At 37.9% G+C, this 18,399-nt stretch overlaps 3 protein-coding genes across 3 annotated transcripts; 2 read left to right on the top strand and 1 right to left on the bottom strand.

The window, feature by feature from the left end:
• Nucleotides 1-48: 48 nt before the first annotated feature.
• LOC106159739 (SUMO-conjugating enzyme UBC9-B) lies at nt 49-4,330 on the top strand. Its single transcript, XM_013536137.2, has 7 exons — nt 49-103; nt 899-994; nt 1,328-1,411; nt 1,891-1,963; nt 2,290-2,399; nt 2,711-2,790; nt 3,266-4,330. The coding sequence occupies exons 2-7, from the start codon at nt 929-931 to the stop codon at nt 3,336-3,338; spliced, it is 486 nt and encodes a 161-aa protein (XP_013391591.1). The 5' UTR covers nt 49-103; nt 899-928; the 3' UTR covers nt 3,339-4,330.
• On the bottom strand, nt 3,265-12,366 carry LOC106159734 (uncharacterized). The gene is made up of 15 exons (XM_013536129.2): nt 12,286-12,366; nt 11,741-11,935; nt 11,331-11,504; nt 10,555-10,754; nt 10,073-10,199; nt 9,732-9,810; nt 9,362-9,464; nt 8,804-9,076; nt 8,440-8,598; nt 8,079-8,161; nt 7,566-7,726; nt 6,945-7,162; nt 6,483-6,681; nt 5,765-5,934; nt 3,265-5,468 (listed from the first exon to the last, which is right to left on the bottom strand). Exons 1-15 carry the CDS (start codon nt 12,335-12,337, stop codon nt 5,061-5,063), a joined length of 2,601 nt encoding a protein of 866 aa, XP_013391583.2. The 5' UTR covers nt 12,338-12,366; the 3' UTR covers nt 3,265-5,060.
• Nucleotides 12,367-12,887: 521 nt separating this feature from the next.
• Nucleotides 12,888-14,554, top strand: LOC147763786 (uncharacterized). Its single transcript, XM_087003177.1, has 2 exons — nt 12,888-14,114; nt 14,291-14,554. Exons 1-2 carry the CDS (start codon nt 13,160-13,162, stop codon nt 14,302-14,304), a joined length of 969 nt encoding a protein of 322 aa, XP_086859303.1. The 5' UTR covers nt 12,888-13,159; the 3' UTR covers nt 14,305-14,554.
• Nucleotides 14,555-18,399: the final 3,845 nt, after the last annotated feature.

Genomic DNA, 18,399 nt, shown 5'->3' with positions numbered 1-18,399 from the left:
TATGTAAGAATGGAAAGGGTTCATTTATATTTTCCGTGTTTCGGTTAGGATCACCTTCGCACATCCGGTGTTCGCCATTTTATTCATTCACGCATTTTCGACTGTAAGTACAAAGCATGGAAATGAATAATGTGTGGCCAGTCTAGCTGGAAAAACTGTTCAACTCAAGTGGAATATTCAATGTTAAGTGCTTTTCTTTCGGAAAAGGGTCTGATTAATTTCCTCGTTTTTAAATCATGTTTCTAATTTTCGCGGTAAAATGTGTTTGACTGAACTGATCTCGCCGGCTTATTTCCTAGATGTAGTATTTGAAGATGGCTTTAGGAACAAAATTCTTTTTCATTTAGTATATGATCAGCTACCGTTAAAGCTGTCGGTATTTGGAAATGGGTTCTTGTTTAAAAGAGTGTAACTTTCTTTTACTTAACTGATAAAATTGGCATACATTTGTTTTTGTTATATCCTCTTATTTGCCCCACTCGTCCTGTTCTTAAAATGGAACGATAAAGGAAATGAGCCTCACAGCCTAAAGTAAAGTGAATGTCTTTCTTAGTAATACATGCGTCTTGGTTAATCTTGACTTGTGGATCCAGGGATTTGCCAGAGAAGGGGTGGGGGTCTATTTATGTATTTTATTCTGATAGCAGCCCACCTATTTGATATTTTACATATTGAGCATGTGATATCAGTGGTTGTATGATGAACAATTATATATACATTACAGGACCCAGGCTTTTGAACATGTGGTGGTATAGTGAAGTGTGAAATAGGTGTGCTAAAGTTGTAAGACTAGGACCAGGTGCATGACAGTTAATTAGATATGAGACCTGTCTGAGACAGTGAGAGAGATGGTTCCATTACTAGTACTTAGTTCATTTTTGTGCTTTTATATCCACAGAGCAACAGCCATTTAAAGTTTTCACATACCATGTCAGGGATTGCTTTTGGACGTCTGGCAGAGGAGAGAAAGGCATGGAGGAAAGATCACCCATTTGTAAGGATTGTCTCTTATTTTGATTAGGCATAGTTATCAGATATACTCAAATATATTGTGTTTAATACATTTCTCTCAGAAGTGTGGAATATGTGTGAAAAAATAAACGTGATAGCACTGATTATGTATAATTTTAAAACTGAAGCCTAATTTTTGTTCCCGGTAGTTTCTGTTTCTGTTTTCTCATTGGTGAGAGCAATGATGCAAGTAATGATTCAATTTAAATAATTTTGAAACATAGATATGATTTAAATATCCTTTATATGTAGAACATTTTCTTGCTCATTTGTTTTTTGGAGTACTTTACTAAGATATAATATTTTGTTGTTTTAGGGTTTTGTAGCCAAACCTGTCAAGAATCCTGATGGTTCTTTAAACTTAATGAATTGGGAGTGTGCAATACCTGGGAAGAAGGGGGTAAGTACCTGGGGGAAAAGAGGGTAGGCATCGGAGGGGGGGGGGGGGAGGGATTAGCAATGGATGCATTATGCCAACAAACAGAGGACATGCAATTTTCCTGCATGGTTAGATCAGAAGGACATCTTTTTTACTTCTGTCATAAAAAAATTATGTATTGTCAAGGCTTTTGAGCAAAGAGATACTGATAAACTTTATCTACACTTAGATTACCATTGGTTGTTTGTGTCACTCTTTCTTTCTATACACACATGAAGATGGCAAATTGCTTTAAGCATTATGTACTCATCTTAAGATAACTTAAAAATGTAACCAATTAACTAATAAACATCTATTCATTATGGAGAAAAGAAAAGAAAAAAGTTTTATAATGATAAACACTGAAAGAATAATTTTAAAAATTAATTAATTACATGGGTTTATGACTGACTTCTACCAGTTAGTTTTCATTGTTGACTCTTCCAATTTTGCAATTTCAGACAATATGGGAGAATGGGTTGTACAAGTTAAGGATGCTATTTAAAGATGACTATCCATCTTCACCACCTAAATGTGAGTACGAGTCTCTTATGGATTGACAGATTGTTCTGACTACATCCTCTTTAATCATATTAATCTGCAGTTCTTATTGGAGGTCAGTTTAGAAATCACTAGCTGACTGCAAAACAGGTCATTGCTGTAATGTAAGAAAACACTAACTGTGTTTAATGACTTTTGTTTGATAAAAGTAAATGTATGTATCTTTTATTCTTTCAAGTAAGTTTGATCCCCAATTGTTTCACTCCAATGTCTACTGTTCTGGTACTGTGTGTTTGTTGTACTGGATTTCTGCTTTTTATCTGTACATTTAACAGAATTACTGCCTTGTTTTCTTCCAGGTAAATTTGAGCCTCCACTGTTTCATCCCAATGTCTACCCCTCTGGTACAGTGTGTTTGTCTTTACTGGACGAAGAAAAAGATTGGAGACCAGCAGTGACAATAAAACAAGTAAGCTACCCAACTTCTGAGCATCTGTACTTGAAAGGAAAAGGGAGTTTAACTGTAGTGACGTGGAATATTAGCATCTTCTTTTTAAGAAAAGAAAAGAAACTTCAGTTGAGTGATGTATGTGTGTGTCATTGATTTATTAGAAACTTTATTGCCTTAGTTACCCTTAAGATAAAGGTAAACTTTGTTGGGTTTATCATGGCACTTCCTGTACTGTCTTCAGTATTTTCATCTTTGGGCATGTTTCAAGACCAGCATAAATACCTTACATTTAATTTCACTGAATTAAATCAAAATAACTAAAATTCTAGATATTGCTTGGCATCCAAGAGCTGTTAAATGAACCAAACATAAAGGACCCAGCCCAGGCGGAGGCTTATACCATTTATTGGTAAGTAATGGGACAGAGTTAATGTGGAAATTTATCCTTAAAGATTGATTGTCCTATTTAATTTCATCGAATGCTAAATCAGTCCCCATTAATGTGGCAGTGGTAATTCAGTGGAAGTTTTACAATGAAAATTGTCGTTTTCAATCCCTTCAAATGTAAAATGTTTTATTTTTAAAACAGTGCAGATAAAGAATTGGTATTAGCTATCTTCGTATGTAAATAGTAGTGTTGAATGTTTTCGAATTCCAACAAATACTAAATGTTTAGTGTTTGAAACAGTGCAAATTAAGTTTTGTTATATTAAGTAATTTTTTATATTTTTGAATTCCATAGAATGTTTTATGTTTGAAAGTGCAGATCTATGAAGTTTCACTATTAGTAATGTGTTAATTTTTGTGGTAAGTAAATACTAGTTTTGATTGAATGTGGCTGAGTTTTTCCTGTGTTTGCATAGTTCAAATTCTTTCTTTTTCAGCCAAAACAGAAATGAATATGAAAAGCGAGTGAAAGAACAAGCAGCCAAATTTAGGGACCCCTCCCTTACGTAGGAGACTATGTACTCTGTACGAAGACATTTGAAGACTATTGAAGTGAATTTTACAAGTATAAATTGAAAAATATTTAGCAGCATTTTCTTCTTGTCTGGCTGTACCTTGCAGTTGTGTATTATTGGGAACATCAAACAGTATCAAGGCATGACATGCTAAAGTATAGAAGTTTTGTGCAATGTTGATGGGTGACAAATGTAACCCAGTTTGCTGCATGAAATAGGTGCCTAAATCTCTAGAAATAGTGAACTTAATAGGCTTTTCTATGACAGATGGGCCTTTGTAAATTGGAGGTTGTAGCAGAGGGATCAAGTGTTTTCACATCTCCAGTGGCAACTGTGGGTAGTTAAAAATGAAAATCAGTGTTACAATTACTCCTGGGGTCCTTTCCTACAAAAGAACATAAGTGGATGGTAGATCAAGACTAAAAGCTGGAATCTTGAGTCCATTTTGATTTATCTTTAACTGCAAATGGAGACCTAGTGTATACAGTCTTATACATGAGCCATTTCGTACTTGTGAAACGGGCAAAGTATTTTTATTCAGTGACTAGATTTATTATGGGGCTAAGTGAGTTGCTCTTAAAATTTGACCCGTTTGACAGAAGTGCTTTTATGGAATGGGCTCTATGCTGCTTTTGAAGGATAAAACTTCAAAATGCTATTTAGTAACTTTTTATACATAAACTTCCACAGTATGCTGCAAATTGGGACGTTTAATTCGAACCAAAAAATTTCTGGGTACAATATTTCTTACTGTAGTCCCTTTTACCATTTTTATTTAAAAATCATTTGTAGAGAGCAACAGGCAATACTGTCTTTAACTCTTGTACAGAAATAGACTATACGACTGAATAAATATTTGACAAGTTAGAGGAAAGTGCAGTCATATCGTAAACTGAAATACTTGTGGTGACTGTAAAGCCAACAATTGTTTACCAAGTTATACTACAGTAACATTTCTTTTGTAATAAAAAAACGGGTATCATTGGCTTTCTTGTTTGTACGCCACTTGATTTACTCCAGGTGACTAAGTTTGACAGAAGTTTTTAGCAACCATACTTGAAGGCACGAAATGATCTTTTCATGTTAGTATGAAAGACATGATATCATTAGTGAATCCTTCAAAATACTTAAATTTTGCTCGATTTAAGTCGATACCATTCCCAAAAAGGTGTTACCCTCTCTAACTATCCAATGTAGCTGCTCCTTGCAATAAAAAAGAACTTCAGTTTTTAAAGAGACCTTTATTTACAGCCTGATGAAAAAGTCATTTTATCTCCAATGCTATAAGTTTAACATACTATTCAATGCCTAGTAAGAAATGGTGATAGGTATTTACATGGCAAATATACATAAAATTCACAGCAACGTGCTGTTTTCATACTTGTTACTGGAAAATTTTAATTTAAAAAATGTTAATACTGTACATTTAATTTCCAACTGTAACAGTAACATTTGGAAAGCACCACTGTAATTAGTTCATTACTAATGCTATCAGAAATAACAGTGAATGACGTTCAATATCAAAGTAAAACTCCTGTCCATACCTCAGTACTATAATATTTGTTCAAAAGTTTCATAGCTGCCTATGAATGGACAGCATAATGAAGTGAAGAAAATCGGAGGAATCCAAAAGACCAAACCACAGTATCTTCAATGTTCACAGAGAATCTCAGGAATCTACAAGGCCAACCACTTTATCTCCATAGTTCAGAGAATCTCAGGAATCCACAAGGCCAACCACTGCATCTTCAATATTCACGGGATGCGTCTCAAGTCCTTGCACAACCTGAGTCACCTCGCCACCAGATGTCGCCACAAGTCCCTCCAGCACATCATCAGGCAGCTCCTCGCTGTGTGTTACTATGGTAACATCATCAGAGGTCAGCCCCGGCACCTGTCCTGATGCAGTGACCGTAGTCATTGTCGGCGTGGTTGACATGGAGGCCATGCTGGAGAGACTGTCCAGGATTGAGGTTGGGTCAGAGGTGGCGACGGCGATAGTGTTCCCGTCTGGTTGGTTCAAGATGACATACTGTGTGGTGTTATCCTGGGCTGTGCCGACCACCTCGATGTTCTGCACCTGGATGTTACTCTCACTGTCAACTACCACATACTCAGCAGCAGGCTGGAACAGAGAGGAAGATGGGTCAGTTATATATCTTATTGCTAGAAAACTAAAACTTTTAAATATACTCAAGGGCCATGCAGAATGAGTTAGCTATTGTGCACTGACTCAAAAGGGACACTTGTTACCTGTGTGTCTGTCATGTCTTCCTCCTGTCCCTCCAGTATATAGTGTTATATCTTACCTGTGTGTCTGTCATGTCTTCCTCCTGTCCCTCCAGTATATAGTGTTATATCTTACCTATGTGTCTGTCATGTCTTCCTCCTGTCTTTCCAGTATGTAGTGTTATATCTTACCTGTGTGTCTGTCATGTCTTCCTCCTGTCCCTCCAGTATATAGTGCTGTGTGTCAGTTACCACAGAAGAGAATTGGGCCAGAACTGTAGGGTAATTATTCTCCAGGCTATTCTGAACCACATCCTCCTCCTGGGTCTCCTGTACTGACCTTAACTGCTGGGTGCATGGGGCTGAAATGATGGAAGAAATTATAATAAAAATATAATATAATTATTTAAATTTTAAAATCCATAACATGTTAAGTAGACTTTACAGCATAAAATTATTAAAGTTTACAGGTAAGAATGATTAACTGTTAGTGAGGTAACAAAAATGCTTTACTCTTTCAGACTGCAGGTCATTACACTCAAAACACTGCTTCCGTATAAACAATTATACACTTGTTTCTTGTAATAGCAACACCTGATCAAAGTAGGCAACATTCATGACCCCCACAAACCCTTCTTCCTCCACCCCGAAAGGACAATAATGAAGATACTACACCTCAAATAACTCTTCATGAAGATAGCAGTATTCAGTCAAGATAAACATCAATAGAAATATTGAGACAAGGAACAACCAGACATGAGAGGTAAGTAGGAAGAGGTAAGTAGGATTTACAACATGGGGTCTGGGGGCCACTGAAGGTGGAATACTGCTAATGTAAAAAAATTGGATTTCCAATTTAAATTGGAAAGAATCATGTCTGAACACCAAGGGCTTCCTGTAATGATCTCACCTTTTGCTTTTAGATGCCTGTTAAGAGTACCATGTTCAGCAAACTTGCGTCCACAATACTGGCAGGAGTATGGTTTTTCCCCAGTGTGTGTGCGGACATGGCGTTCTAGAGAGCCTTTTTCACGGAAGAGACGATGGCAAAATTTGCATTCCCAAGGCATCACAGACCCATGGGTGCGAAGGTGAACCTTACATGCATTCTGGAAATACAGGCCATACTTTCTCTTTAAAAAACACAACTATTATACTATATACTTCATAGGCAAGTGTGTTTGGAGAAACTGTGGACATTTAGTTACTTCCAAATGTTAAAGTAATTTTTTTCTTTTCAGTGTATGCATATAAAAGGCGTGACGTTTTTACTTTCTTTGTAATATCCAGAGCATTTGTGGACATTTACTTACTTTCAAATGGTTAAAATAATTTTTTCAGTGACTGTATTTAAATAGTAACATGATCTTACTGTGGTCTTGAAGGTCTTGTCACAGAAAGTACATTTGTATGGTCGTTCATTAGTGTGTATCTTCAGGTGCTCCTTGACGTGAGAAATTCTTTTAAAGAGTTTCCCACACTCTCCACACTTGTAGTGCCTGGCCTCAGAGTGGGCTGTCAGGTGCTTGCTCAGGGTGTCCTTGGTGGTGAATGTCTTGGGGCAGTGAGGGCACTGGTGGGGGCGCTCTCCTGGATTGGGAGGTTTGAAATTGATGAGAAGTAGCACATATTAGGTACAACTGCAGTGATTTATTACTAAAACACCACAGTCAATATGCTTTTGAAAGCCACTGCTCTCGTTTGTAAAAAAGATAATTTGTGAAATGCATTTGTAGGTGCTTAGAAATATATGCATGTTATTATTAAACAATAAATATCAAACAACATTAACTAAAATTCAAGTATATTTGTCAGAGAAGAATTTGATTAATTTTGCTGTGTTATGTCCTAGGAATAAGATGAGGTTGCTCAACGAAGATATCAAATTATTGGAGACAAAATATTTCAACATTAGCTGTTGCCTGAAGAAAAATAATTACCTTATTAAAGTATAACTAAGAGGTGAATAACGACACAGCAATCACAATGTTACCTGTGTGACTCCTCATATGAAGTTTGAGATAACTGCTTCCCTTGAATGTTCTGCCACACACTGGGCACTTGCTGAAAGTCTTGTAGCCGGTTGCAGAGGGGTCTTCTACAGCAGATTTCTCACCTAGAGTAAGGAGCTGCTTGGCTGCCATAGAACCTTCCCTGGAGTAGGCATTTCATAGTGAAACAGAGTACCTAAATAGTGCTTGCATTCTGAAAAACTTCAGTTCTTACTGCACAGATCTTCATTCTAATTGTAATGTTGTACAGGGGCGGATTAAGGCCGTCTTCTGGGTCTTCCGGAATATGGTCAAATTGTAAGGTTTACATTGATGGGTATATAACTTTCTTGTTGGAAGACGGTCAAAAATTGAAGATTCAACAAAGATAATATGGAAGACTGTCAGAAAATATATCTGGATCCGCCCCTGTTGTAAATACACACTTTGTACTATCTCATGTTGTACAGATCATTACATATCACAGTGTACAGCAGTCTTTTATAAGTACTCACTTGCTCAGGCGGAATAGGTAGGAATTCATTGGAGGTGGGTTTGTGGGTACCACATCCGCTTCATTACCGTCTGGACCTATTTCCTGGAAATATAGAATAAAATCTCTTCAATGCTTGCTAGCTCCATTGTCAACTCCAGTCAAGTATGTGGATATACTGAAAGACCCCTTAATTCTTTATTTCTTTCAAACCATATGGTTGTGGCATTTCCCCTTCACCTAACATACAAAATCTATTCAATAAAATGTATTTTGGTGCTGAAAATTTGAAGCATTTTTATATTTTAATTGTGAAGTGTATTAAAATAAAGAAACAAGTATAATGCATTGTATGATAAATAAATATTATAACTATAATATACCCTGAGTGTTGCCCTGTGTCTCTCCTTCATGTGTCCCGCCAGGTATTCCTTCTTGTCAGTGCAGAAGTTACAAGAGCCACACCTGAAGGGTAGTCCTGACAGGTGTGTCTTCAGGTGTTCTATTAAAGTGTCTACATTGGCCAGGGCTGCTTTACACACCTGGAACACAGCAGCAACCAAATCTATCAGCAACAGGGCACATGTGTGTGAGATGAACTTCATCAAGAGTTGAGATACATCAAAGTAAAGTTACAAGTTTAAATCATACTAATAAATTTTAGCTAAAACATATGATAGTTTTGCAAGGAGGGAGAGAGAGAGATCCACCAAACGAAAAAAATAAGCATTAATCTCCTAATCCTACCCTACACTGATTTGGCTCCAACTGTTCAAACTTGTCATCCTCCTCTCCATCCTCCAAAGAGAAGTCCTCACCCTGTCCCTTGGCCTCATCTGAGGTCAGAGTGGTGACCACAGTGGTCTCTCCAGACTGACCATCCACACTGGTCAGAGCAGTGGACACAGCTGGGTTGTCTGAGGTCATCATCTCAGTGGTCACTCCATCAGCAGCTGAGGCAGCGGCTCTTAATACTCTGACAGACTGGTCCTCATTTTCTTCACCTTCCTTGGAGCTTGGCTGAAATTTAATTAAAAATATATTAAATGGAGTTAATGACCTTCATCTTTTGTGAGAAGTCTGAATTGCAAACTTATACCACAACAACATGAAATTTGTTTTGTTAAACATATCTAATAGTGCAAATATTGGTTTCTTACCATGGCTGCTGTGTTGTGTTGTGTTGTGTTGTGTTGTGTTGTGATGTATACAGTTTCATCTTGTGAGCAGTCTAAATTGCAAACTTGTACCACAACAACATCAAATTTGCAGTGTTAAACAAATCCAGTGTGACCAGGTTCTTACCTTGGCTGTTTCATTTGAAATCACTGAACCATCTTCGGAAGTAATCTGTATTTTTCTGCCATATCTGGGAAGATCTGCATCACTCTTGGATGTACAAGGAGTCCTGGAATGAAACATAGCCCTTATCAGTAATCTCCTAGAACTCTATGACTAACAATCCAACACGGACCACACACTGAATACATTATTTACATATCTTTATGGGACTATATCAGATATAGCAGAACCTAAAGACAGAATATACCACTGCCCATGTTATAGAAAACAGCTTGAAAATGTTAACCTCATTTTACTCTTTAACACCAGGCTCTGGGTGAAGTTCAATTTCAGTGATAAGTTTGTCTGTCAGCACCATACAGATATGTCCTACCTAGACTTGAGATGTCTGGTCAAGGCCCCGGACTCTGCAAAGGACCTCTGGCAAAGATGGCATATGTAAGGGCGGTCACCTGGAATATGACACAATAGAAATGCTTATAGACAACACAAGACATTCAGATTACAAAGATTCGGGGACTTCATTCTCCATTATGTAATTCTTTTATCTTGGAACTGTAGAAGAGCTCATATACACAAGGACTATCCAAAATCCAAAATGTTGAAAAACACATTACCAACAGTGGCATCATCAACAAAATCAAAGGAAAAAATATTGGTGTTGTCAAAATCAAGAAACTAATTCAATATTACAGTGTTTAAGTGTGTACTGACCAGTGTGCCTTCTCTCGTGTCTCTTTAGTGACCCCTTGGTCTTGAAGGCATAAGTACAGCCTTCAAATGGACATGGGAAATCTCTCTGGTCACTGTGGGTTAGCAGGTGGGTCTTTAGCACACTCATCTGCAGCATAAAACCAGACATTTACCTCCTTATAGCATTTTATGGTTTAGATTTGGTAGCTGCTTTAACATATTGGAAATATATGTAGGAATTAAACCAGACGCTAAGATCCCTATAGCTTAAAATGGTTAAGATTTGGTATATATTTACTGTAGAATTCCACCAGACATTAAGTTCCTTATAGCTGGAAATAGGTCAGATTTGGTAGCTATTTACTTGAACATATTGGAAATCTGCAAAAACCTTCCTAGCTTGTTAGTGTTAATGGTTAAGATTTAGCAGATATTTATTTTAAAATATTGGAAATACTTATCAGATACTTTCAGTATCTACTAAATGAACAAAACAAGCAAACCTCTTTGAATTTGCTGTCACACACTTCACATGCAAATGGGCGGTCTTCATTTGAGGAGGTTTTCATTCTCTTCACTTGGAATACAGTGCTTTCAGGGCTTTCCATCTCTACTACAGGGGCAGTGCTGTTCTCCTCTTCTGCTGCTGCCTGGAGGAGTGTGGTGACAGCAGGACCCTTCCCTGTCTCTTCCTCATCCCGGCCTGGTGGAAAACAAAAGTATGTAGTCAGCTAGACCAGTAACTGATCCCTAAATCCATAGTTGTCATCTTTTTCTCTGTCTGTCACAGTTTGATATTAGCACAAAATGTGCACAGTGTGTGTGTGTGTGTGTGTGTGTGTGTGTGTGTGTGTGTGTGTGTTACAGTGTGTGTGTGTGTATGTGTGTGTAACTGTGTGTGTGTATGTGTGTAACTGTGTATGTGTGTGTGTATGTGTGTGTGTGTAACTGTGTGTGTGTGTTACAGTGTGTGTGTGTGTGTGTGTGTAACTGTGTGTGTGTGTTACAGTGTGTGTGTATGTGTGTTACAGTGTGTGTGTGTGTGTGTGTGTGTGTGTGTGTGTGTGTGTGTGTGTGTGTGTGTGTAACTGGAACAGTGTGAAGGGCATGTAAAAAAATCTGCACCTAGCACACAGTCTTTTCTGTTATGTTTGGTTTTGGGCAGACAAAGAAAATAACATTTAATTTTATCAACAACTATATTTTTCCTTAATTATGTTGTAGTGCTGCCATTCACAAATACAATTTAAAGACAGCTTTACTTTATGTTCTTTCTTACCAATCTCATCATTCACTATTTCCCATGTTGAATCATGCTCTATGTCTAGATGTCTTCGCAGAGTAGCCTCTCTGTTGAAAGTTCGAGAACATTTTGGGCACTTATGAGATGTCTTCTCTACAATATTTTCTTGGTCCACTGAGAAGTAGGTTTTCCTTTTCCTTTTCTGTGATCCTGAAACAAAAAACAAATAACAAAACCATGTCTGATTTTTGAAAGGTCAAAAAGAAAAGTTGGACCTGAAATAGACACCCATCAACTAAATGTGATAAAATTTAATGCCAAGCACCATGCTGTTTTCCATACAATATTTGCAGGTAAGAAGCAAGGGGTTTTCAAACACCACTTTATGGTTACTTTCAAATGACTAGTAACCACTGTGGTTGAGTGTTATATATCATGAGTATTACCTCTTGTTTCTCTCTCCTCATCATCTTTAGCTTCTTTCTTGATGAGCCGGGGAACCAGCACTCTCTTGTCTTTGGTTGACTTTTGATAGAAAACTCTGCAATTATCCTTGTCCAGTTTGTGCTTGATGAAGTCCTCAATACTGCCAAACTCCAATTTACACGTACCGCATCTGTGCGAGTCCTCTTCCTCTGAATCTAAATGTAAAAACATAAGTATCAGGTGACAGAGAACAGTACTGATAGCATTACAGAGTTAATTTAAATATATTCTGACATAAAACACCCTTTTGTAGCCAGTGTCTTATCCGAAGTCGCGCCAATCTCAGAAATCTAGGGTCCAAGCTAGATTGTGAGGGGTCGCCTCAGCTGGTTTAACCATCCGCCATCCATTTTGTAACCGCCTCTCAATTATTTTAACATATCGGCTAGATTGCGCAGTTCCCCCAACTACAATTATTGATTCTAAATAGTTTCATTGAAGAATTTTTCAATGACTGTATCATAAATTGAACCAGATGAGAAATAAGCAGACAGCCATCACGTACCTGGTGTTGTTTTATCGACAGAGGGATCGTCGCACTCCACGGCGGCAGACATTTTGCGACAACCTCTGCAAAGCGGGAGAAAGGGTAAAGTAAAACAAGGCACAATTTCGCTGGAACGGCTGTATTACAAAACGCGTTGTTAAAGCAATTTACCTAATATATGTGCTTAAGGAATAAAATCAACAAGAACAAAAACTTTGATATTTGTTTAAGCTCACTATTTTCATTATACTTTTAAACTTACACATTCTTTTTCATCAGAATAATCTTTCAATTAGACTAACTAATCTTTTGGACATGCGCACTTCATATGCTTCGTCGTTCTTCATTCACATCTGTATAAAAATAATAAATAAATAAAAAGGCGAAAACATATTGACATGAATACACTTTCTTCTTTTATTCTAAGTGTATGAAAAATCTCTCATTTTAATTTCTCTCTAAAAAATTTGAATTTTCAAACTCAGTAGTTTTTGAAGAGCATTTATCACTTTACTGCAGCTGAGTGAACGGCTGCTTCCATTAATTTTTTTTTCAGTCATTATTAGGAAATATATAGGCAGGGGAACCAATTTCATTATATAAAAATAAAGCCTCTGAGTTATGTGATGTAATGATGTAATAAGCCACGTGATGTAGGTCAGAGGTCATGAGTATGAAGCGGGAAGTGGGGATGCGACGTGGCATGTGAGACATGGACTTTTAATTCTGTAATAAATATTTTAATCTTTTATATAAATTGTTGTTACAATACCATATCTGGCGACGAGGATGGAACAGTCTCACAAGGGAAGAAAGTAACAAGTAAGAATCTATATAAACATTGACTATAGCGAAATTGAATGAGCGCAGTGTAACTCGTTGAACAGTCACAATGGCGAGCCCATCTATACAGATACCTACTTATCATGAATTTGACTGTAAGTCAGAAGGCGTTGCCATTAGATGGAGAAAATGGATAAACAGATTGAAAAACAATGTATTTGTTGGTTATGGTATAACAAGTCCGAAAAAGAAGAAGGCACTCATGCTATCTTTCGCCGGCGACGAGTTAAATGACATCGTCGAATCTTTCAGCACATTTCAACTAACCCCCGGAGAAGGAGAAGACGAGTTTACGAAATGTGTTGATGCTATCACTGACTATTTTTCACCTTCCATCAATGTTGAATTGAATAAATTTTCATTTCGACACGCTACGCAGAAAGGAGAGGACATTGACGAATTTTATAGAGAGCTTCAAGATATTGGTAAACTGTGCAGTTTTCATGACTTGGAATCAGAGATAAAATCACAATTGATTATGGGATGTAAATCTCAGAAAGTCCGACAGAAGGGCTTAAGTAACCCGTCCATGACATTATCACAACTTTTGCAGTATGCGCGTACAGAACAACTTGTCACTTCACATACACAGCGCATGGATGAACCCGCGGTTAACAGGGTGCAAGTCAGGAGTTCGACAGGTAGTCAAGCATTTTCACAATGCCGTAATTGTGGAGGAGAATGGCCACATGTGGGTGGACGGTCGAAGTGTCCGGCCTTCAACAAGGAATGTTTCTCTTGTAAACGGCTTCATCATTTCGCATCGATGTGCAGATCGGGTCAGCAACCATCATCTTCAGCTACATCTAACAAGCGCTACGCCGTAAAACCTAAACGCGTGCCTCATCGCCGTCAGAACAATGTGAATTGTCTACGTGGAAATTCTGATGTGACTGAAAATGAGAACGAATGCACGGGATCTGATGAGGATGGATATGTCTTCGCAGCGCATGCAGTGACCGAGAACATGGACCAACTCCCCCATTTTGAAATAGAGATGAACGGTAGGAAAATAATTTTTCTAGCTGATTCAGGCTCTACTGTAAATTTGATTTCTGAATTTGAGTACAATAAATTACAACCAAGACCAACGTTACATATTTCAAGTACTAAAATCAAGGCCTATGGCAGTGAAAACAATTCAGTTCATGTATTGGGAAAATTCACGTCTCACTTACAGGTTGGAGCAATTAGCTGTGACGCAGAGTTTTGTGTGGTAGCTGGCAGAGAGAAACCTATTCTCAGTTGGCATACGTCTCAACAATTACAATTAATAAAGAGTTGTGATCACATTCATTCCAAGCATATCAAATTGAACGATGAATTTTCTGATATTTTCCATGGCCTTGGTTGTTTGAAGCAAGGTGAGATAAAACTTCACATCGACGATAACATACAACCCGTAGCACAGCGTTATAGACGCATTCCGTTCCACGTCAGGAAACACTTACACCCCATTCTCATAGATTAGATCGACCTACATTGGATCGACCTAACTCCCTGGGGGTTCACGCTAAATAGCTGTCAGCCGGGCGGACACGAAAGTTAATTACCCCTTAAAGCTTGTAGTAGGCGGGGACGGACACTTAAGGGGGATTATCTGACAGTAATCTAGTGAGACTCCCCGCGGTGATAGATCGATCTAAAAGTTGTGAGAACAGAGCCATAGAGGAACAGATTAAAAAGGATGAGGAACAAGGTGTCATAGAGAAAGCTACAGGTCCTACGCCCTGGGTGTCTCCCATTGTAGTTGTTCCCAAACCGAAATCACCTGGGAAAGTACGTGTCTGTGTAGATATGCGCGCAGCAAACAAGGCGATTAGAAGAGAAAGACATGCAACACCGACGCTTGATGAATTAAAAACAATGTTGACTGGCGCCTGCTATTTTTCGAAACTTGATCTTAATCAGGGGTACAATCAACTTGAATTACACGAAGATTCTCGTTATATCACTACATTTGCCACTCATCTTGGCCTCTACAGATACCGTCGATTATTTTTTGGAGTGAATTCAGCAAGTGAAATATTCCAGGAAAGCATTAGACAAGCTTTGTCTGGTTTGAAAGGAGTCGTGAACATCAGTGATGACATTTTGTGTTACGGGACATCGCAATCTGACCACGACAACAACCTACGTGCTCTTTTTCAACGTTTGCGCGAAAGAAATCTAACACTCAACGCAGAGAAATGTGAATTCAATCAAACATCATTAGAATTTTTAGGGCACGTTTTTGGCGCGGAGGGTATTAAACCAAGCCACAGCAAAATTGAAAACATATTAAATCTCCCCAATCCAGCCAACGCTACAGAAGTCAGGAGTTTCTTAGGAATGACGAATTTCTGTGGGTCGCAATTCATTCCAAATTACGCGTCATTAACACATGATTTACGTGAGCTGACAAAGAAAAACACACCATGGTCTTGGACATCTAAACACGATGATGCTGTGAAGGAACTCAAGTCAAAGTTAAGCCAAGCAACGACTTTAGCGTACTTCAACCCGTCGAAAACCTCGGAGGTATACACAGATGCGAGTCCGGTAGGCATATCTGCTGTATTAACACAGGACGGCCGCGTCATACAGTACGCCAGCAGAGCGCTTACTCCTACAGAACAGCGATACTCACAGACCGAGCGAGAGGCTTTAGCAATCACATGGGCCTGTGGACATTTTCACATTTATTTATTCGGAGCCCATTTTATTGTGCACACTGACCACAAACCCCTTGTGAGCCTCTTTAACAACCCCAAGGCCCAGCTTTCGGCGCGTATCGAGCGTTGGATCATGAAAACACAATCCTACCAGATGACGGTTGTGTATCGTCCAGGGCATGACAACCCTGCTGATTACTTGAGCCGACACCCCACGCATCAGACTGATCAGTTATCATCAAGTACAGAGGAAACAATAGCAGAGGAGTATCTTCATTATCTAGCCTGTACTTCGAAACCAAAAGCAATGACCCTTGAAATGGTGAAAGAGGAAACCGAAAAGGATGTTACACTTGCAGCGGTGAAAAATGCTATGGTCACAAATGACTGGACTCCACAAGGGAATTTCAGTATTTTCCAAAACATTTATCAGTGTCGTTCGGAGCTTTCTATCTCAAACCCTGACGGAATAATTCTGAAAGGACGACAAATAGTTTTGCCGGAAAGTTTATATAGCCATGCTGTGAGTATTGCACATAGCGGACATCAAGGGATTGTAAAAACTGTTGCTTTACTACGCGAGAAGGTGTGGTTTCCTAGAATGCATAAACTTGTCGAAGACACAGTGAAATCGTGTAAACACTGTCAAATTTCAACGAAGATAATCACGCGAGAGCCGCTTCGCATGACAGATCTTCCAATCGCTCCTTGGACAGAAGTTAGTGCTGATTTTGGAGAAGGACCGAGTGGTCACAAACTTTTAGTGATAACTGATGAATACACACGATACGTCATTGTTGAAATTTTGACCTCGACTTCAGCACAGAGTGTTATCCCACGGTTGGATAAAGTATTTGCGGAGTTCGGCATACCATCGGTATTAAAAACGGATAATGGGCCTCCATTCAATGGAAATGACTTTGCGGATTATGCCGAGAAAACAGGATTTAAACACCGAAAGATAACACCACTGTGGCCTCAGGCAAATGGAGTAACAGAGCGTTTTATGGGCCCTTTAAAAAAGTCTATCAAGGGCGCCATCGCAACAAAGCGCAACTGGAAACAAGCCATGAATGATTTTCTCCTTGATTACAGAACAACGCCACATACTTCCACTGGTATTCCTCCCGCAACCGCTCTTTTCGGAAGGGATATCGGCTGTAAACTTCCACATGTGCCTCAAACACCAAACACTGATTCTAAAATCAGGCGTAATGACCAAAACAGCAAGAAAGTGATGAAATACTATGCCGATCGTAAAACAAATGTTAAGAAATCTACGTTAACAGTGGGTGATACAGTTCTCTTGAAGAACACCAAATGCAATAAATCCCAAACACCATATGAATCCACACCACTTACAATATGTCGTAAAAAGGGAACAATGATTACTGCGAGAGATGATTCCACGAGGAGAGAAATAACGAGAAACTGTAGTTTTTTCAAACGTTTTCATTAAGAATTAAAGTTAAAGTTGACAATTTTATGAATCCAATTGACATTTAGTATTATATGCATTTTGTGTTATTGTTTATTACATTTATTGTATATATGTTATGTGTTGTTCTGTCATAATATTCAAATTAAAAAAAAAAAAGAAAGAAAAGAAGTAATGTGATGTAATGATGTAATAAGCCACGTGATGTAGGTCAGAGGTCATGAGTATGAAGCGGGAAGTGGGGATGCGACGTGGCATGTGAGACATGGACTTTTAATTCTGTAATAAATATTTTAATCTTTTATATAAATTGTTGTTACAATACCATAAGTTATAACACAGGCTTTTTACTACAAGATTAAGATGTTGGTCTACTTTATTTTTTTTTTAAATATGTTTCAAATATTAGCACAATGAATAAATTATAGAGAATTAAAAATCTAAAACAATTAAATATTTTAATCCAGCATATACTCGAAGACAGACGCCCATTCAGCTAGTCCTGCAAATCTCTAAATCTTCACCATTCATAATTCTCAGTACTGCAAAAATGCCCCAGACTTTTCTTAGTCATTTCTTAGTTATTTTTTCCATTAAATTTCTTTTCCGCTACATGTACGAGGGGAGGGTTAAAATAAGGCCTATTTATTCCACCCTCTTTTTTTCTTTTCTTTCCTTTTTTATTTTGATACACATTATCCTTAATTCGTAGCATTACACGGCCGTTTTTCAAATTTTCATTTATTCTATGTGTATTGTAATTGATTTCTCTCTCTCTCTCTCTCTTTTTTTATTTTATTTTTTATTTATTTATTTATTTTTTTTTTACTCTCCACCGAATTTCAAACCTCCCAACTCAGTTGTGTGAATTATCAAAAAATTATATCTTCGATCCGTCATTGTGAATAAATCATTAACTATAAATAAATGTATTTCGATCGCGCTTTACATTGTTTATTTTACTTGTCCAAGGTCGTGTTATATATTAATTTAAAAAAAAATGGATTCTAAAAGCAAGTTTCATAACATCCGTAAACTATTCACGTGATCCCCAAAGTAAATCACCTATCGACATGACAAGGTTCGTAATTAATTTGCGCTATGTGCATTAAATTTAGTGTACCTCTCTATTTGAACATGAAACCTGGAAAAAATTATAAAAATGACACTTTGCATAGCCAGATATTTAAGCATTTT

This window comes from Lingula anatina, chromosome 2, assembly GCF_051362555.1.
Source record: "Lingula anatina isolate TDL-2025a chromosome 2, LinAna3.0, whole genome shotgun sequence".
In the NCBI taxonomy this organism is placed as follows: Eukaryota; Metazoa; Brachiopoda; class Lingulata; order Lingulida; family Lingulidae; genus Lingula; species Lingula anatina.
The sequence above is the reverse complement of the archived record's forward strand: the minus strand, read 5'-3'. Positions and strand labels throughout refer to the sequence as shown.